At 31.3% G+C, this 21,056-nt stretch overlaps 2 protein-coding genes across 14 annotated transcripts; one reads left to right on the top strand and one right to left on the bottom strand.

Moving 5' to 3' along the window:
* Positions 1–221: 221 nt before the first annotated feature.
* LOC143237770 (uncharacterized) lies at positions 222–11,288 on the top strand. 13 transcript variants are annotated; one of them, XR_013020257.1, is made up of 5 exons: positions 1,232–1,440; positions 3,399–3,668; positions 3,889–4,065; positions 4,498–4,570; positions 6,974–11,288. XR_013020257.1 is itself a non-coding variant. In XM_076477337.1 (3 exons), exons 2-3 carry the CDS (start codon positions 3,470–3,472, stop codon positions 7,213–7,215), a joined length of 441 nt encoding a protein of 146 aa, XP_076333452.1. In that variant the 5' UTR covers positions 222–241; positions 3,399–3,469; the 3' UTR covers positions 7,216–11,288. The 13 variants fall into 13 exon arrangements, 7 of the variants coding, with proteins under 7 accessions (XP_076333452.1, XP_076333454.1, XP_076333453.1 ...); XR_013020254.1 differs by having other exon boundaries at positions 1,240–1,440; positions 3,886–4,065; XR_013020255.1 differs by lacking the exon at positions 4,498–4,570 and having other exon boundaries at positions 1,262–1,440; positions 3,886–4,065.
* Positions 11,289–11,761: 473 nt separating this feature from the next.
* LOC143237769 (uncharacterized) lies at positions 11,762–17,738 on the bottom strand. The gene is made up of 3 exons (XM_076477332.1): positions 17,564–17,738; positions 13,803–13,932; positions 11,762–12,019 (listed from the first exon to the last, which is right to left on the bottom strand). The coding sequence occupies exons 1-3, from the start codon at positions 17,643–17,645 to the stop codon at positions 11,779–11,781; spliced, it is 453 nt and encodes a 150-aa protein (XP_076333447.1). The 5' UTR covers positions 17,646–17,738; the 3' UTR covers positions 11,762–11,778.
* Between the last annotated feature and the right edge of the window lie 3,318 nt (positions 17,739–21,056).

The following is a 21,056-nucleotide window of genomic DNA, read 5'->3' on the forward strand; positions in this document are numbered from 1 at the left end:
TGCACTATAGGATGATATAATTTTTGTACATTCTTTCTGGCCATCGTGTGTGGTATTAGGATACCTTAGTATCACACAATTTTAAGATTTTCTATCCTGTCAAAGCAATAGAAGTTGTTAATTTACCAAATTGTATTTATTTTGATATTAATGTTTTTTGTAGGCTGTTGTCAGTCAGCGTAAACTTTCACTTTCAGGACTAAAGTTTGGGGCTTGATTTTCCATAGTGGACAGAACACTGGTAATCAATAGTTTGGATTTGCACTTTAAAAAAAAAACACCAACAAAAACAATATTTTGTTATTTGATTAGCGCTTTTTCTTATTTCAATACTGGCTCTAGAAAGTGAAACAAAAAAAACAAACCCCGAAATAGTATCAAACTAAAGTTTCCAAACTGATAATTTGTAAATTATAGTACTACTAGTGTCGTGAAGTTTAATCTTTAATTAACATAACTGTTTGTTTGAAATATATTTTAAAGAATATTATTTATTTTTTCATTATAATAATTTCCCACAAGTTTTGTCAAAGATTAACTGGGAAATTCAACAATAGACCTGACCATGATAAACGACATGTATCAATACAAATACTGTACTCGGCGTATTACTGATATTATTACATGTGTTTTGTTTTAACTAATACTAACAGTCATATATGTTCATGCGCATTTTTAAATTATAATTTAGTAAATTACAATTATTTGTTTATCGCCTAATATTACATTAGAGTGAGAAAAGAACGAAATGAAAAACAAAAGGATAAATTACTGCGTAACATTTATTCTAAGTATAGTAAAAGTGAAATTTTTTAGCTATCTTCAGTTATTAGATTTTGAACCAGTAATGCTGAAAATATAATCTCAACCTCTTCTCTGGTAATATTAGCATTTCCTTATTGTGTTTCCAAGTTGCAGTAACACCTACAACTTATATGAATAGTTGATGAATGGTCCCTAATATATCAAGGGCAGGTAGAGTTATACTTAATCATTAATCTTTGGAATTTTGTAATTTTGTTCTTGTATGAAAAAAGGACTGGGAAGCCTGAGAAAATTACTGAAGGTAATACAGAGATTAATCTGTGAACATAAATGTGCATTTTCCTAAAGTTTCATTATTTAATTTGTCTTTTAGGGTAAATTATATGTTACTGATATAATAACAGGGGTATTATGTATCTCAGAACGATTGAGATGCATTTTTATTTCAAGTGGGTTTCTCATCATCAAGTGGTATTGTCAGTTGTTTACAGTTGAGAGAATTGTAGTATTTATAACAGTATTTCATTTTCATCTAAATTATTGATAAATAATGAATAGTTGTATCATGAAGTAAGTAAAATGAGCACCCCTAGTGACAAAATTTTAGCCGATAAAAGAAGCTTTATAGAATAATTCAGTGATATGATATAATGAAACAAGATGAATTTATTGAGGGTGAGGGGAAGTATTTTCTTACTAATATTTTCAGTGTTTTTGAAAGTGTTGCTTGTTATGTGGAAGTTAAAAAAACTCAAACTTGATATAGTAATATCTTTAAAAAAAACTTGAATAAGGCGCCACACATAATGAGTACCTGAGGAAATCACATCAGTTATAGGATTGGAAAAGACTAGTCAGTTAGTGAAGTACTTTAGGGGTCATTGTTACAGGGTTGGAAAATGACTATCTAACTAGTTTACCTGAGGGACCATCAGTAGCTAGTGAAATACTTTAGTGGAAGCTAGTATCTGTCAAGAATTTAAGAAATGTATTGAAAAAGTGAAGTTAAATTTCTACTTTTCTGGGGTGGGCCCAGTGTAGAAATAACTTTGTCTGTAGTAATAGTTTGTATGTATGGTTGTGTTCATAGATACTGAAAGAAAAAAAGATATTCTGATAGTATATATGTGGTCATAGGTTTTATTAATAAAACTAAAGCAGAAAGTGCCTAAAAATAAACATCTACCAACTAAGAAAAGTTGTGTTTGTGAAATAGTTAGGAAATAATGTTCAAAATTTAGGCCTTTTCTTGGTTTGTACTTTTATACACTTTGGAAATGAGGCCTTCACTTGAGTTGGACGTAAAGCTGCAGTATTCTCCCTATTCGTAAATGCTCAGTTGAAGACTTAACACTTAAATATTCACTTAATCTGTATATGCATATAAAAGTGTGGGTTCAAGCCTACAAAAGGTTATTGTGTAATTAAGAGATGTTATATTTTTTGCTGTTCTCCAGCACCTGAGATTTAAGTAACGAGTAACAACCACTAAGAATGAGAGAATCGTATGGGAGCATTTAATACTTCCCATATTATTTCAGCTGAAGAATATTTTTAACCTTATTCTGTCCCTTCCATATTTAAGTTCCCTATCTTAATTCAAGGCATTGGAAATAGGGAATAAAGTTCAGGCAGAAAATGTTAAGAAACATGTAACTATTCATTACTTTCCAAACAAAGCTACCAGAGCAAATAAAATATATATTTATAAATTTAATATACGGAAAGCTGTTATTGTTTATTTGGGGTCCATATGGACCACAAGAGAGTACTTAACAGTTGATGTTTTTCAGTAACAGTTACAAACAAATCCTCTCTTATTCCTTTATGTCACAAAAATAGTAAATCAAAAGCTAGACTGGGAAGTAACATCTTTCAGTATAATGAGTTGCTTGAAAGTTACCTTTTGACTTATTTGAAGGAATGTAAGCTCCATTTTCTTATAATGTGTAGAGGTTATCTACTGATAAAGGATGTTTATTTTACTTTTCAATACTATCTTTTGAATGGAGTTTAACGTTACAATTGGTAGTCATTCTAGAAAAGAAGAAATGGTATTTCATATTTATTTGATTTTTTTGTGTGTGTGGTTATGAGATTGACTGGTATATAAAGATAGGTTAGAGAAAATGGCATAAAATATAACATTTTACTGAAAAAAATGTTTGAAATGTAGTTAGGAGGTTTTAGGGATTACACAAAAGAAACTTGAGATGAAGAAAAATATATTTAATCTTAAAATTAAAAGTACTTTGTATAGGGACTATTCAAAATGAATACTCAGTATATTGCTAGACAAATCTTTATTTTAGTTTATTAAAGGATACTTCACTAAAATATATATTTTTTTGTATGTGAAATATTTATAATGATAACCGAAATACTGACAAATATTGTGAAGATATACACACTATATTGTAAGTTAGAAGTGTTAAGTCTATAAAGACTTTAAATGAGTACATATAGGCCATGTGATCGGTCATATTGACCAAGCTCAATTTGAGAAAGCTAAGGAAAGTAAATAAACTTACTGGAAAATACCTAATATTTTAGCTTTTTTTTGTTGTTTGGTTATACTGTATAAGTAGTTTTACATATGACCTAATATGTAAGTGTATTCTTTTAATGACAAGAAAGCCAGAACTGATTATCTACAGGACTTTGCTGGTTTTGTCAACCATGGGAGGTTGATGTTTATTGATTCATGATGGCAACAGCAGCATGTTTCTCTTCATTGCATGAGCTTGAAACTTTACTTCAACGATGCTTTAATTGCTGTAAAGGGGACTGCAAGTCCTACCACTGCCCGTTGTGCCCTGCCTCAAAGTTCAAACCAACAAAGATAGTGAAAGTCAAGAGTCACTTAAGGGTACATTGGAAAACACGTGTATCTGGGACCAATGGTAAGTAGTTTTATTGATTTGAAACTTGATATAAGCATTAATATAAGATGATAAAAGTGATCAGTTAGTATATTAGCAGATATCTAGACTTAACAATTCATAACAGAACTCTCACAACTGTTGTCATAAATGCTTTTTAACTCTTTCAGCACAGACTCAATTTCATAACATTATATATTAATATATATTTATTATTTCTATTATACTGACCTTTCAGCAGAGTCTGGCTAACAATACAGAAAGTACAGTGTTGCAGCACACATTATGACCCCATACATTCATCTGATCTATGCTGAAATTATTGAAAGAAACTGCTGGAGTCATTTAAATGATGCAAAGCCCCCACTGAGCCATGATCTCAGTTGAGCAAGTCTGGGGCTTGACAGATCAAAAACTTGTAAGTTTATAAGGGAGTGTTTCCTAAAATGGAAAAAAGTGAGTAGTGCTGCTGTGCTCCTTTCTGTACATGAGTGATATCTCAACAAATAGAAAAGATAGGACGTTCATATTTTATATTCTAGCTTGTTAATATAAGTAATTTAAGTTTTAATTTATACAAGACCATATTTTGATATCACAGACATCTAATTTGAATTGGTGTTGCATTCAAAGTTCCATGAAACAAACAATATTTGATGTTTAGCTGTGTTTTTTAATATTTGTTTTTAAATTAATAAATTAAGTAATTTACAGTAATTAAACTTGAATTGTAATCTTCAGTTTGAGACCAAACTTATTGACAAATTTATAAAAAAGTAGTTAAAAGTAATAGTGGAAAGGATTGATTGGCCTCTTAACATAATGATTTCATAGTTATCTCCTTTTACAGTGACTTTTTTTTATTGGTATCCTTTCTTGATGACTTCTTGTTGATATCCTTTGATGATTACTTATTGGTAGAGGTGGGTGATTTACTCAGCATTTTCAGATATTAAAGTGTTTTTTTTTGTAAAGTCTTATATAATGTATTAGTAATTCTACAACCAGTTCACTTAGAGTTATCAGCATATGACCAACATTACTTTTCATTTTCAATTCATTATCATCAATAAATGTTTGAAAAATATTTTTATTTAGGTAAGGTTTCACTTTTTTCATCCATGTAATATAGAGACTTAATCCTCTGATAGCTAACATGCAACAGTAGATTGGGTTGTTACAAGTTATTGCATTCACTATCCTTCTTGCTTTATTTCAGATATATAACATCAAGACTTAATCCTGTGATAGCCAATATATAACATAGACATGGGTTGTTATATCGGACATAATTCAAGTGTTGTTTTCATTATCTTGTTTTGTTTCATCCGTGTAACATTTTAAACAGAGAAGGTTTGTGTTATGGATAGACTTTCTTTGAGCAACAGTTCCAGGTCAAAGTTACTTTTAAAAAAAAGTTAAATCTTGAATTAATTATCTGATGTCCAGTTTCACATCTGTGATTTCATCACTGAAAATGCATAGACTGAAATAGACATTACCTTACCTAAGTGGTTTTGGATGTGGAGGGGGAAATATTTAGTTCTTTAGATGTGCAGTCACCACATGTATATTTATGGACAATGTTTTGTTGTGAAAAGATGTTTCATTCTAAAGAACAGTTTGAAAATAATTTAGTTTTGGTCTGTGGGAAGATCTTTCTTATTAAAAACTCTTACTGTTTAGAAAGTATGAAACTTTGTTTCCCCAAGTAGGATGTGGTCAATAAAACTGGGTATTTATCAACTGTGAACATTGTCATGGAGTTTTCAATTTTTTTTATTTAGAAATATCCTTATTAAGCTTCCAATTATTTGTTTAAGGTATTCATTACACAACAGTATTTCATGGAGATAAACAATCTGAGAATGATAAATATTATAAGTTGAATAAATTGAAAAGCTCGAGTTAGTATACATGTTAAGAATAAATCTTTCAAACTGGGTGAGCTGTTCTGATAACATTTTCTTTCAGTTTATTGATGCTGAAAAATGTTGAGTATTTCAAGTAATTAGTACATCTAGTAAAGGTAAACTATTATGTTCTTCAATTAAATAGGTCAACTTTATAAATAAATGCTGCAAGTTTAAGAACTCAAAAAAATGTTGAATAATTTTAACTACCATAGTTTTCCTTTATAAAATCTATAGCTAGCATGTTAATTCAAAAATATTATTCTTGTAGACACCACTTTAATAGTTCAGAACTTGATGTTAATTGTTTTTCGATAGTACGCATCATCCAATGTTGGCAGTTCTCAAGCTTTAGTAACTCAAGGACTCCAGTTTAAAATGTTTTTGTGTATCCCAGGACTTATTGATGTTTTTAAGTTCCATGTATGTGAGAAGCTAATTCTCAAATTATTTTATTTCACATAACTTTAAATTTCTGAGAATTTTTTCTTCTACAAATCGTACTTTTTAAACATTTTTATGAAATTTTCGGCATAACCCATGAAACCCTGATGTTCTGTAGACTATTGTTTGAGAAATTCTGTCTTATGCCACTAAAACATTTTGAAAATTGACAAACTTATAAACAGGGATCTCTCTACAAAAGGCCCGGCATGACCAAGTGGTTAAGGCACTTGGCTCGTAATCCGAGGGTCACATGTTCGAATCCCTATCACACCAAACATGCTCACCCTTTCAGCCATGGGGGTGTTATATAGTGACAGTCAATCCCACTATTCATTGGTAAAAGAGTAGCCCAACAGTTGGTGGTGGGTAACGATGACTAGTTGCCTTCCCTCTAATCTTATACTGCAAAATTAGGGATGGCTAGTGCAGATAATTCTTGTGTAGCTTTGTGTGAAATTCAGAACAAAGCAAACTATCTACTAAAAGGGATTGATTGAACACTTCTTTCAGAAAAGTTAACACATTCATACATGTACTTTTTTTCTGTCTCCACATAAATTTATTTATTTGTATTTATATGTTTTTGTTCATACAGTGAATCCTGCCATTAGTTTAATTGAAATATTTTATGTAATATGAGTGTTATATTTTTAATGTTGTACCTGGTGTTATTTTCAAGTATACATTCTTTTGACATCTGTTACATAATTTACAAACTATATTCTTGTATCATTTCAAACTCAGCAGCTTGCTATTATGCTGGAAATGTCATCTAATAAGTAGATTTTTACTAGCTATATCCCATCTTTTCTATTTGTGCATGATGTTATTACTAAAGCTGTTATAATTAATTTTTAACTGTACCTGAATATTCAGGTCTGAGCAAAAAAAAAGCAATATATTTGATTTTATTTAAGCATCAAGACTGATATACTTTATCATCTGAGTTTTTTATTTTCACCTCAGGTCTTTATTCAATCATCTGTCATCTTCCACATGAGGGTATAACGTCTAGGCATTACCACTGTCCTTCCTGTAAAAAAGTCATTGTCAAAAAGAGTAATCTCAGTAACCACATCAACAAAAACTGCAAAGGTTATGCTTCTCCTGTTATCCCTGAAAGGTCTGCTACAGTAATCAGACTGAACAGTGTTGGGTCAAGTGAGAAATGTCTTTCCAATTATGTGGAATTTACAGATATTTTATAAATGCAGGTATTTATTTATTCCTTCAACAAAAATTGCAAAGGTTATGCTTCTCCTGGTATCCCTGAAAGGTCTGCTACAGTAATCAGACTAAACAGTGTTGAGTCAAGTGAGAAATGTCTTTCCAGTTATGTGGAATTTACAGGTATTTCATAAATGCAGGTATTTATTTATTTCTTGTTCGTATATATGTATCTAGTTACACATGAGCAAAATATTGTGAAGGGTAAAACTTACCTCTGATAAACAAATTTAATTGAGAAAAACATGGCAGTTTTTAATATTTCTTACACTCAATCCTTTGAAACTTGTAAAAATCACAGTTTCTATGTAGCAATTTTAAAAAAAGTTAGCTATGTTATGAAATATTCCTAAGGGTGAAGAGTACCTTTTCATTCTTTGTTTAATGTTACAGTAAAATTGGGATGGTATATTCTTTAACCTTGTGTGTGGCACTTGATGTGTACATTAATTCTCTTTCTAAATCAATTTTAATGTAGTTTAAACTTTCCTTGCCTTTTAAAAGTAACACTTTAGGCTTGTTATTGTATATAAAAAGCTTGTTCAAGAAAATTGAAAGAGGTAATTATTTCATTTTGTAAGGCACTGATTGGAATATTGCATTTGATTTTTGTCACCTTATATAAGAAAGGATGTTGGACACAGTTCAGAAAACAATGAGTGTCTAGTCACCCCAACTGTTGCCTTTCTTATGCATCTCTAGAACATCTTGCACATATAGGCTGGGTTTACACAAGGTTTTTCTTTCAATGGACTTTGAGAGACCAATGGTAAATTTCTCTTGATCCTCTGCTGCCATCTTTTCTTCTCAAGGATCTGTCTTGGTGGCTAGATTTTCTAACACTATTGTCAGCATCCTCATGCCCCTTGGTGGGATGGATGGCTTTGAGATAATTTAACACCTATACTTTTTTTTTACTCAATCTGGCTATAGCTTAACATAAAGTTACCATGTGAGTTATTTGACAATTAAGACTTTATGCTGTTGTGTTATAGGCCAACCAACCATATGTTTTGTAAGTGGTGCTTGACTATATCTATAAAATCTTAAGATTACAGTGTTTACTTATAGCACATTCATGATCAGTAAGATGTTACCTTGATTGTCTTAGTTCAACTAAGGAAGAAGTGGAGTACTTGGTATTTGTGCTGGGCTCAGATAACAGAAATGAGGACAAAGCAGAAAATTAAATAGAATGTAGGAATATTGTTCTCACCCAAGATGAGAATGATATGAGAGCTGTGGCAGAAATATTGACACTTGCAAATTGTGAAGAGGTCTAATGATTTGGAAGTTGCTTTTCCAAGAGCTGAGTTAGAGAAAGGTCATGTACCATAGTGCATTGATAAGGACAGTTAACTACAGTGCACTATGTAAGATATAGGAGACAGTATATTATGTACTATAAAACATGGAAAAACATATTTGCATATATTTTGTACATGGAGAGGAAACACTTCTGATCATCATTTCACATTCAGTCTCATTTTCATGAAACATTTTTACCTTAAGTTTAATTGTGGAAGAGATGATGGGTATAGCAAGAGTGCATAATATCTTCTTTCTTAAGAGCTATACCCAGATTTGTAATTGTCACAAATTATAAGACTGTTAAAAAGTTATAACTTCCAAAATGTTTGGTGAGGGAGGGGATATTACAAGTCAGTATGAAGGTGAAAGTAACTAATAAATAACCACGTACAATCAATAACCATATAAACATAAGCACTACCTGGTCATGTGATGTTGAGAAACGTACTCTTCAGAAAGTAAAGTTTACAAACAGTTTGAATGAGTAGTGAAAGAAACTATTACAAACGTACAATGTTTCAACAAGCGTGTTCTCATAATTTGTAATAAAGTTTTGTTCACAAACCATTCAAGCTGTCTACAAACTTCATTTACTTGTCATGGTGTTTACCAATCATACACTAGCAAGTATCAGACTTGTACCAGTAGTAATGCCAGAATCTTCAACTGTAACCTACAATAAACTATGAAATAATCACTAACACATCAAAATTTTTTAAACGAGTGTTATTGCAAATATGACGATAACTTTAGTAAATAGTATAACATTCAATAATCATAAAAAAAAGAGAATTATATAATGCTTAACACAAATGCAAATATAGTTACTGTGCTTCACACATATATTTTACAAGAAGAGTTACCACTTTCAAATATTACATAAAATTATTTAAGTGGTAAAAAAACATTAATTATGCTATAATGGAACTCTTGCTTATATGATGCTGGAAAAACCTTTTTATTACACACTGTGCAACCCTGAATTTTGCAAAATATTTATCCAATGTGCATGTAGGTCTTTAATAGGAGTCACGATTTTCCTGTTTCAATTCACTTTTCCATCACAGAGAACTTTATTTTTGTCCATTTCTAGGGTGCAGATATGACGTCATGAGTACATCATCTCAGATCTAATGCACTGGTGCCAGAAGTAATTAAAAATAATCTTTCTACTTGCAAAATAATAGAACTAATCTTCCAAAAAATAGCTTTGACTAAATAGATAAATTTAAAAATATCATTACAATTCCTTGAAACTTGAATGTGAAGGTTTTGAACCCAAAATGTTATTTACTTTTATTATGCAAGTAGAAACATGTAAACCTTTTTTGTGTTCATAATGAAAGAACTTATGTTAATTTGGAAATAACTATATTGGTAAACACAATCTACGTAGATTATATCAGATTAAAAAACAAACAAACATTGTTCTGTTTTCATTTATTTTATGTTGCCCTGCAGTGGAAAGTGTGCAGAGTTATAAGGCTAAAAACCAGGTTTCAATACTGGTGGTGGGCACAACACACATAGCCCATTGAATAGAATTTTTTATTTTTGTGGTGCTTAAATGAAGATTCTTTACTTGTTATCAAACAAGCAGTGAAAGTTTTCTCTCATCTTTAAGTGGAACTACATATTTGAGTTTTGATGGCAGTACTGGAAGCTTTTTCTTTGTTCTTTTGCTTATAAAATTGTCTAACTTTTCAAAATGTCAGGCTGTCTTAAAAATTTGATACTTAGTGGATTTTCTTTTGTATGAAATATCTGTTTCATTTAAAAACTTCAGTAGTTTTTAAACATTTAAAATATTAATTCCATTTCATTTGAAACGTGTATTGTATATAAAAATGAGAGTGAAAAGCAAGTACTTAGAACAGGATAGATAGCTTAAACTAACCTGCAAGCCACATGTGTTGTGTTCAAACTCCCTCAAAACTCTCATTTACCAGTCATGAGCCAAACATAATGCATGTAGATGAAAATGAACTATATATAAAACATTTCAGGATGCAGGAGGGCTTCTGGTTCACCCTTCGGTAGCCCACAACCCATCTAAATGTGCTAAGTAGAGAAATTGTGGAATTTATATATATAAACATAAGATCTCAGGAATGTGAAGTAGAAAAGAATTAAAAATTTGTTAGTAACACAAGCAGTGAACTCTAAGGTGAATCACATACCTTGTGCTGCAAATTTTGTATCAGGCTTTGTGAGTTTACTAGCTTGTTCTTTTAATATTGATTTTGTGTAATGTGATTTAATGGGGGAAATTAAGAACATGTTAGATGTTGAGTAAGGAAGTTGTTCAACATTGGACGAAACTCTTAACCCAACGCTTGTATATTTTTAAAGGAATTTGTAGAAATCTTTGGGCCCTATTAATTTTTAAGTGAAACATACTATACTGGTTTTTGCAAGATTTTCATATCCTACAAAACTTGTGGCTCTCTGGTGTGCAAGAAAAACAACAGCTCTAGGTACTTTTAACAGTAAGTGGTATCAATATTTCTTTGAACAATCTTGCTTGTTGCATTATCAGTTCATAAGTTAATTCTCTATATCTGAATGACATCCAAGTTATGAACTTGTATTTCATTAATTCAAGAAAATAATATGTGGTGTCAAAATAAGTACGTAGTATAGTTGTAGAAAAGTCCCTATTCCAATTTGGGTGTGTTGTGATATAAATAAAGATGGTAAAATTTACCATTCCTAGAAATAAATTGTAAAAACTGAAATGCCACTTCAGTGCCTTGTTTTTGCTTATTGTTTTAAACTTTCAGTGAAAAGTGTACAACAAGCTACTAGAATACACTGCAGAGGTTTATCCCTTAAAGCATACTTGCACTGAGCCACTTTCTTAAATAACATTTTTACCTTCATTTTAGACTGGATTATTAAATGAGAAAAACATGCCAGTATTCCTACATGGACCTTGGGTAAACGTCAAAACCCACTAGCTTGCCACTTATTATTATGGTGGTCTAAAACAGAATATGACATTCACAGATTATGGAAAAATACCTATTTTTCTTATGCTAAAACATTTCTTTCTTCAAACAGTGTAATTATCAAATCAATGTTGTTCATTTATGAAACCAAGATAATTATTTAAAAAAAATTAAAATAACTCCTGAATGTGTTTTGTTGTTAATTTTTTAATTCATTGTTTTATAATATGGAAATAATGGATCTTAGTCACTACATACAAGACGCTAATGGTTTGGAATAATTTATTGGATTTTCTCCAGTAATAGCATGATTCTTTCTTTCATCACAGGTTGTCCTTTTCTAGTCTTCTTATTTAATTTTTTAAAACGATCTTTCTTCCTCTGTTGGTACTGTTGCAAAGCTTTGTGGCGTTCGAGTTCCACTCGTTGCTGTTCTTGTTGCTTAAGTTTTTTCTCGGCTTGCTTTTTCTCATACTCCTTCAAAGCTCTGTGAAAAGTATTCCTTCCTGGCTGTTCGACAGATCTATAAAAAAGACATAACTCACATATGACAGGTTGAAAATTAAACTTTTAAATTAATGTATTTCATGTTCTCCTTTTTTTTAACTATTTAAAAACTCCTCTATCATTACAGAATTAACTAACTTTTTATTTTCTCACAGCCTCTAGAACTATGAAATAACATTATGGAGATTAGATAGTTGAAGGAAGTATCATAAAACATTACTGTTCGATATACAGAGTATAATATTTATAGTGACAACATTTCATTAGGTTAATGTGGTATTGAGATTCAATGACAACAAGGATAGGTTATTAGTTGTACCTGATGATACAAGGTTAACCTTGTAAAACTTTGTACAACAGTAAACAGGTTTTAAATTACAAAGATTAATACTCCTATAGCATTAATTTAATATTAGGTGAAATACAAGGTTGCCTGGAGACATAAAATGAGTACAGCTAAACTAAAACTAAAAAATTCTAATTAATAATATAATTTACATAGCATTGCAAATTGGTTGTCACAGCACAAATCAACCCTGCACAGTGAAGATTTCCAACTTCAAGAGATGATAAAAATTGATTTCTGAGACAAACTACTACTTTATGTAACTTATTTTTCCTTTTTAGATATAAAGAATCCTTCTACTTGCTAATTTAAAATTTTTTCTAACTCCCTATGCAAATACACACAAACCCGAGTTCTGTCCACAGATTGTACTGGAACCTTTAGAACCCCCCATTTTTCAATTAATAGTCTGGTAAAATTTCTAGTAATGAGTAAGGAATTAATGTAGGAAAACATTAAACAATTTGGGCAAACTTTAATTTAAAAAAAATAAAATAATGTTCAAAAGTAATATAACTGAAAATCCTTATTTCTTAAATGTGGAGGAAATACATTATTTTAATGATAAATTAACATGTGCCCCAAACAGGAGGGAAAAAAAGTGTCTAATCTTTATACTTTCAATGTAATTTTCAAATTATCCTTGGTTTCATGTGATAGACCTCTTCTAAAGGTTACCACATGAATTCAGATGCTGATTAAATACCACAACAAGGTCACTATTTTCATTTTTAAAACATAGTAATTCCACATCAAACTTCTGAAAATTAACAGTAATAAAAGGGCTGCAATTAAAGATACCTGAGCAAACTTATCTGATTTAACAACCATTTCTTTGATGAAAAAATAAATTCATGCTTATATAAAAACATTGCAATGTAAAGAAACAAACATCAAGATAACATTATTAAGCTAGTCATGTGACTTCATTCATACTGTAGTCTATGTTTATATTGCTGTGTCTTCGTAAAACTGAAACTCAGAATAAAGTTTCCTTTTTTATTCATTCAGACTGTATCTAATCTATATAAGCTAACCTCAGCTCAAGTTAACTGATGTCTTTTCATGTAAGAAAATATCTGTAGTTCACAAATAGATATCACATATAAATACCTTTGTAATTCACAAAACAATGGAACTAAAAGGAATGTTTACAGAAACTATCAAACACAAACTCTTAAGGCTATACAATTATTTTGCAACTAGAAAATAGTTTAATTCTTGTTTTATCCAATTATATTTAAACTTCTCTTATGGCTACTTTTAAAGTTGTTTCATTAGTAAACGATGAAACCTTGATGTGGCAATCAAATCTTGTACAAAAAGTTGAAGAAACATCTGAAAATTAAGGGTGACGCACTTTACTCTGTTATAACTATTTTTCTTGTCAATGTATGTGCATACACACACACACACACACACATTTAAACTGTAAATCAAGATCTGCACTTACCGATGATTATTCTCATTTTTACAGTCACTGGTTTGGTGGTCTGTCGTCTGTTGCTTGTATTTTTCTTTCCAGCGTAATTTTTTATACTCGTGAATTATTTTTTTCTTCTTGGCATCATTAAAACTGAACCCTTGAATGTGGGAAAACAAAATTTGTTAAAGGTAAACCATAAAAGCAGGAACATGAAATGAACACTAAAATACTATACTAGTAACTGGTTGAAATATTTTGTAGTACTACAGTGGATATGTTTAAGTGATGGAAATATTTCTTATCATGAACTGGAGAGTAAAGATTTCCTTTGTTTTGTTTTTTAACTTCAATATACCATACACAGCTTTAACTAAACATATTAGGTAGCCTAGACTGTACCATATACATTGTCTTCTATAAAGAAAAAATAGAGGTCTAAAAGAAAAAGAAGAGAACCTGTGTTAAAAACTTAATGAGATAACCTCATTACATTACCTCACTCAGTTTCATTCTAATGATAACTTTCAAGGGAATTTGAAACTGAACTTTTGGGAGTTTCTACTTTCTGGATATGGCATTATCTCACCCAAATGTACAATACATGGATACTTTTGTCTAAGCATTGCATGAACTGACTGTCAACACTATCACACAACACAGTAATGTTCTAATACCAACTAAACTACTCTACCAGGACTAACACAGTCAACACGTACTCTCATAATTACATAATTTATCCATTACTTTATTTATAATTTAATTATGTAACTAAAGTACAGATGTTTTAACTGCATAATTTAAACTCTCCTTTGTAGGTATGAGTTCCATGTTTCAGTAATATTGAGAAATACACATAATGAAACTTCCACTTTTCCAGAGGAGTCAATGCTTTCTCATGTCATTAATACATGGAAATAAGTCATTGGTATACTATAAAATTTATATATTCTTAATTCAAAACTTGCTCTGGAGCTTAAAGTTACATCACGAATCAGATTCAAATAAGTCTTCTGAAGCTGCTACTAGACCATCTGTAGTAGAAGTATCAGAGAGCCAGTTATTTTTGGTCTTTGAACCTTTCCATCTCTGGAATCATCCAACATCTCTCCTCTGAACCATTTCCAATAAGCTAATATTCTTTCATAGATAAGGAGATCCAAACTGTTCACAGTATTCCAAGAGAGACCTAATTAATAATTTCTAATATAGAGGTAACTATCTCTTTTGACTTGTAATAATTAAACCGGTAAGTACATCTAAAAATCAAATTAACTTTACAACTTGTATCAAAGCACTACTTCAATAGTTGGAATAACTTATCCATTATTGTTCCAAAATTCTTTCTTCAGTCATGTTACTGAGTAGGTTTCCATCTATATTAAACATGTGATTTTAATTATGGTAACCCAAATGCACTTTTCTATAGTTAGTTCTTTTTCAAAGTATTTTTCCAACTTATTAATGTCTAAGTCATCTTTAAGGCAATTAGAAATACCCACTCTTAAGTTATTACTAAATATAAATATACCTGTGATGATTTAAAACCTTGTATGATCAAATATGGCAATAAATCACAACTGTGCAATTTATATTATACACATTATTTGGTGTGTGTATGTATATATATATATATACACACACACCCACACAAGTTCCTATACTTGAGCTACGATTAATTTATTTCTTTGATGTACAATAACAAAGTCTTTTACATTATATCCCATTTTAGCTAAATTGCATATTTTGAGATTATAAAATCCATGTTCTCTGGCATCATAAAGTGTATCTGCATTATTCTATTAGCTTGTGATATCAAAGCAAATATGTTGCAGAAGCTAATAATCTCACTTTTCTGAAAATCTGTAACATGATACAAATGTATAAATTCCACTTTCACCACAACTTTTGTCCAGCATGGCCAGGTGGTTAGGGCACTCAACTCATAATCTGAGGGTCAGGAGCTTGAAGCCCCATCCCACCAAATGTGCTCACTCTTTCAGCCATGGGGGTATTATAATGTGATGATCAATCCCAGTATTCATTGGTAAAGGAGTAGCTCAAGAGTGTGTGGTGATAACTTTCTGCTTGCCCTCTTAATTTTTCTCTACTAAATTAGGGATGGCTAGCACAGATAATCCTTGTATAGCTTTGTGCAAACAACTCGAACACAATTTCTTTTAAAGATCTTGCCACAGCTATCCATTTAGTTTGTAAAATTATGGGGCTTTCAATTAGCTAAAGTTTTAAAAAATATTTTAAACTAAATTATACTGTATAATTTCATTTAAAATATTAACATGCTCTTTTTCAGCAGTTTCAAATGGAGCCTTTCAACAGATCTAAACTTCACTGAAACATTATATTTTTTCTGAATAATATATATTAATGGGACATTGATTTGGAAATAGTAACCTAAAGATAAAAATAATGGTTCATAAAACAATGTACAAGATAACATGAGATATTTAGCTTACTAGAAACATTTCAATACATGTTATTTATCTACGAGTTTAAACAACAGTGGTATTTGTTGAAATGAGTAAGTACTGACTTAGTATTTGAAATTAAAATTTAGAATTTTTTAAAGGAAACCAAAAATTTACTTGACAGCAAAACTTTCACTTAAAACATTTAACACTCAATATTTTTATTGTGCTTGTAAGCAAGAGAAAGAACTTTCTTGTAGCTACCATTTTTAACATAAATCTACAATTCACACAGATATTCAATGTAACAAATACATGAAACCTTGCCTGGTGTCTCTTATCATCTGTTTTATAGAATAACCTAAAGCGTACCACCCAAATAGTGAAAATTCTAAATACATTGGACTAGTTTTTCCACATTGTCATTTGAACACTGCAGTACTAATACTGGATATACTAAGACTTTTACATTATATTTTAAATAACTTACTATTAAAAAAGGCAACACAAATAGTGAAACCGATTTTAATTTTTTTTGTCTTTTTTTTTCACACAGAGCTACACATGGGTTACCCTCACTAAGCTATATCTAATTTTGAAAATAAAAAGAAGGTCGTTATATATCAACAGTATCCATTATCAACTGTTATACTACAATTGTTATAGTATACTATGGCCCCAAAGTCTCTATTTAGAAAGTTACGTGTACCATGAATCCTCAGATTCAGTCTGTGCATGCTAACCACCGATCTGCGCTCAGCCCTTACTCTATGATTAGGAAAATTCTCCAAGATAAATGTTTACGGCTATACTATATGCTGCAAGAAAATAAATGAAATTACTTATTTTTTAGTGTTTCATGTCACCTACCCCGTCAACGCTTTTGGACTTCAGATAATCATTAACAGACTTACAATAAATTTCAAAACTCAATACAGTCTAATAGAAATCAGTGATGACGAGAAAACCCACTTGCAGAGAATAATATATGTGTAAAAACGGGCTGGTTTGGGTTGAGAAAATTTTATGTAGAGGAGCGAACAATGTTTCGACCTTCTTCGGTCATCGTCAGGTTCACAAAGAAAGAGGTAACTGACCGATAGCTGACCACATGTTTGAAGGGGGTTGTGTAACTCGTTCGCTCCTCTATATAAAAATTTTCTCAACCTAAACCAGCCGTTTTTACATATATAGTCTAATAAAAACTTAATACATTAGGGTATTACTTTAAAAAATAAAGTACGAAAGAATAACAGTACAAAAGATCTAAGAATCAAAGAAAAATTAAGGCCGAAATCATGAGCAAAATGAATGAGAATTTTACACTAGTAATTGAGTTAATATTAGTTTTACGCTAATCACCGTGAAGATGATGGTCTCTGTTATCACGTGATCTACTGTGGTATTTTTTCGATCTCGTTTGGTTAATTCTTCTCTTCGCCATTAATTCCTACTACAATTACACTATTTACAGTTGCTACGCTTACAGAAGTAACCAAAAACCTGAATACGAAAATTAGCCCTAGTGGCGAGTTTTGATGAAATAGTTAACGCTAGGCTAATAATGAAATAATAACACACACACATATATATGTATATTAAACTAATTTCGTTTTATTTCTCTGTTTTAAATTTGTATTGAAGAACAATATCAACATTTCGAAATGGTAAATAAGCATTCCGTTCATTTCAACATGTTTATCCTTTTGATGCAATTACGTTATAATATTTTAACTTAGTATCTTATTTAACAATATGAACCTAGTTCAAATTTACGAGCGTTTCAAATATCACACAGTTACTATCTTATATTTTATTATATTTTTTCACTATCAAGTATCTTGATGTAATCATTTCAGAAAGACAGAACTGAATTATTTTTATTTAATATTGTTAAGAGTAGACGATTGTGTTACAGAGGTTTCTGTTTGTTGATTTTGTTTTTTTACAAAAAGTTTATGTTTGAAAGTAGTTCTCTACGGGTTTATAGATTTGTTTTGTACTGTTGTAAGTCTGCAGACATAGCGCTGTACCACTGGAGGCCTTCACTAAAAGTAAAGCTTAAAGTTTTTTGAAGTTGTTTGTTTTTTGAATTTCGCACAAAGCTACCCAAGGGCTATCTGTGCTAGTCGTCCCTAATTTTGCAGTGTAAGACTAGAGGGAAGGCAGCTAGTCATCACCACGCACCGCCAACTCTTAGGCTACTCTTTTACCAACGAATAGTGGGATTGACCGTCACATTATAACGCCCCCACGGCTGAAAGGGCGAGTATGTTTGGCGCGATGGGGATGCGAACCCGCGACCCTCAGATTACGAGTCGCGCGCCTTAACACGCTTGGCCATGCCGGGCCAAAGCATAATGTATAATATGTGATGTAGCGGCCCAATAGAGTCTTTGATTTCCCGCATTCTTACCTGTGGACTGCAGTTTCACTTATTCAAGGTACAAAAGATTAAAAATAATATTTTAACAATTCCAATGATAATCTCAATACACTTAATTCCTCTGTAAATATCACAGTAGTACTCTAACAATACTTGAATTCAAATTATATTCTCTCAAGAAATATAAGAAAGCCCAACTTTATTTAGAATATTAGTTCGCTTGTAAGAAATTAAATACAGCTACATTATTTAAAAACTTAAAAAAAAAGAGCTCACAATACATAAATAATCAGTGAACCAGGTGAAGACTAATTGTAGGGGAGCCGAACGATCAATCGAAAGATGCTTGTTTTGCTCTCATTTGCCGTAAATCGCACCCTTCGTATAAGCGAGGGCCCAGCATGGCCAAGCGTGTTAAGGCGTACGACTCGTAATCTGAGGGTCGCGGGTTCGCATCTCCGTCGCGCCAAACATGCTCGCCCTTTCAGCCGTGGGGCGTTATAATGTGACGGTTAATCCCACTATTCGTTGGTAAAAGAGTAGCCCAAGAGTTGGCGGTGGGTAACGATGACTAGCTGCCTTCCCTCTAGCCTTACGCTGCTAAATTAGGGACGGCTAGCACAGATAGCCCTCGAGTAGCTTTGTGAGAAATTTAAAAACAAACAAACGTATAAGCGAGTGTTAAAGCCCATTATACGTGTAGAATAGCCTATGAGTTGGCGATGTGTGCTTGGAATAGCTTCCTTTCTAGTGTTTTAGTTTGTTTATTTAAAAATAAAGAAAATAAGCACAGAAAGTCTTTGTGTACTGAATTGGTGGAAATATATATTAAAAATACAGTCTGCAAATAATCATTTTTAGAAATTATATTTATGTTGATAATTTTATTTTTTGTGGTAGTAAAATTTATTGCATCCTTTCACAAGCTTTATGTTACTGTTTAACAATGAAAAATAAGCAACTATTTTCTGCTTGAACATTTAAAATGTATTGTGCAGTACTGTGCAAAAGTGTTACGACAAAATAAAAAATTAGATTTAAGGCTACTTTCAAAGAACAATGGGAGGTAAATCACAAGTGAAACATCAAAATGTTATTAACTTTCATATTTAGTGCAACAGAAACTCGGTAGAAGTGCTTGAATTCAGCAAACAGTTAATATTTTGTGTGTCTCCTTTGGTTTAAAAACTAAATTATTGCAAATACTTATTTAAAGTGTCCTTTCGGATTTTACTCCATATATCTCCAATACACTCCAATAAAGTTACTCTAGGGCTAACCTTTGATTTATCAGGTGTTTAATCTATCAAATTCCATATCTGTTCAATTAGGTTGAGATCGGGATCTTGTGAAGACTATTGCATTGTTTGAATGATTCTACTCTTTTTCGATCATTAACAGGTTAATTTTGTACTTCTATTTTGCAAATTTCAGTTTCTTGAAAATATTTGGAGACTAAAGTAAAAATTTTGTAATTGCTACATCACCAGATATTCCATTCTTGTTGAGTTTCTTGATACTGTAGATCTGAACACTTTTCTGTCATTTGGTGCATGATCGTTTATCTCATACATGAGATCAGTAGCAGTCTTTCTTCTGTCCTGAATGCTACATAAACGAAACTAATTAACATCAGTATCATTGCGTTTAGATGTTCTGCCTCTTCCTTTCCTATTTTTACTATATGGGGTGTGAAGCAATTTATCAGAGAGTCCAACCAGTATCACGTATGGCTTTTATGCGAACTCTATGCTCTGCTGATAAATTTCTACGCATTTTGGGATGTGGTATGACAATAAAACTAGATATATAATGTTAAACTCTGTTTGTTTGTTTTTTATGAAGGCTTATTTGTGGGCAGTGCTATTAAATTGATTTCTTCTAGCATATATCAGTTTCTTTCTATATACAGGCTGTTTAGAAAGTCATTGTGCAGTTTTGTAATCACATTTTATTCAATCTATTTCAAGCCAGCAACTGATAGCGGTGTTTAGAAACAAAATAAGAAGGATCCAGGCCTGTATTGATACCACGGGGGTAATTTTCAACATTGTTTATAATTGTCATTCATATTTACCTCCTGTATTCTATATTGAAACATGTCTGTTAATAAATATATAAGTGCACAGTGACTTTCCGAACACCCTGTGGTTAAGGCATTGCAGAGGGTACCATGACGGTTATTTTAGACTCTAAATTTGATCAGTATATTCATATAACTCTTATGATGTCCTTTGTACAAGTACGTGGGAATTCTAAAGGATGATAAATAATTTCACCCTGGATCATTCAATCGTCAACATGGATAGGTGAAACAGTGTAGAAATTTACATTCTGTAATGGAAGGGAAGAATTAGCCCCATAAAATGAAAATAGTTATGAAGTATTCTCTTATTCTAACACTTTTTAACAGTACTGGATAGAAGTAACTATGCCATTTTTGAAACAACAGCCAGGTGTGAAATGATT

Source organism: Tachypleus tridentatus, chromosome 13 (genome assembly GCF_004210375.1).
Source record: "Tachypleus tridentatus isolate NWPU-2018 chromosome 13, ASM421037v1, whole genome shotgun sequence".
NCBI classification, from domain to species: Eukaryota; Metazoa; Arthropoda; class Merostomata; order Xiphosura; family Limulidae; genus Tachypleus; species Tachypleus tridentatus.

What these genes read in the sequence shown, in the direction of transcription:
- LOC143237770 (XM_076477337.1), top strand. Translation starts at nt 3,470, where the DNA reads ATGATGGCAACAGCAGCATGTTTCTCTTCATTGCATGAGCTTGAAACT. An exon ending in ACGTGTATCTGGGACCAATG is followed by an intron (nt 3,669 to 6,973) that starts GTAAGTAGTTTT and finishes TTTTCACCTCAG; the next exon opens with GTCTTTATTCAATCATCTGT.
- LOC143237769 (XM_076477332.1), bottom strand. Translation starts at nt 17,645, where the DNA reads ATGGCGAAGAGAAGAATTAACCAAACGAGATCGAAAAAATACCACAGT. An exon ending in CAGAGACCATCATCTTCACG is followed by an intron (nt 13,933 to 17,563) that starts GTGATTAGCGTA and finishes CCCACATTCAAG; the next exon opens with GGTTCAGTTTTAATGATGCC. An exon ending in AAAAATGAGAATAATCATCG is followed by an intron (nt 12,020 to 13,802) that starts GTAAGTGCAGAT and finishes TCTTTTTTATAG; the next exon opens with ATCTGTCGAACAGCCAGGAA.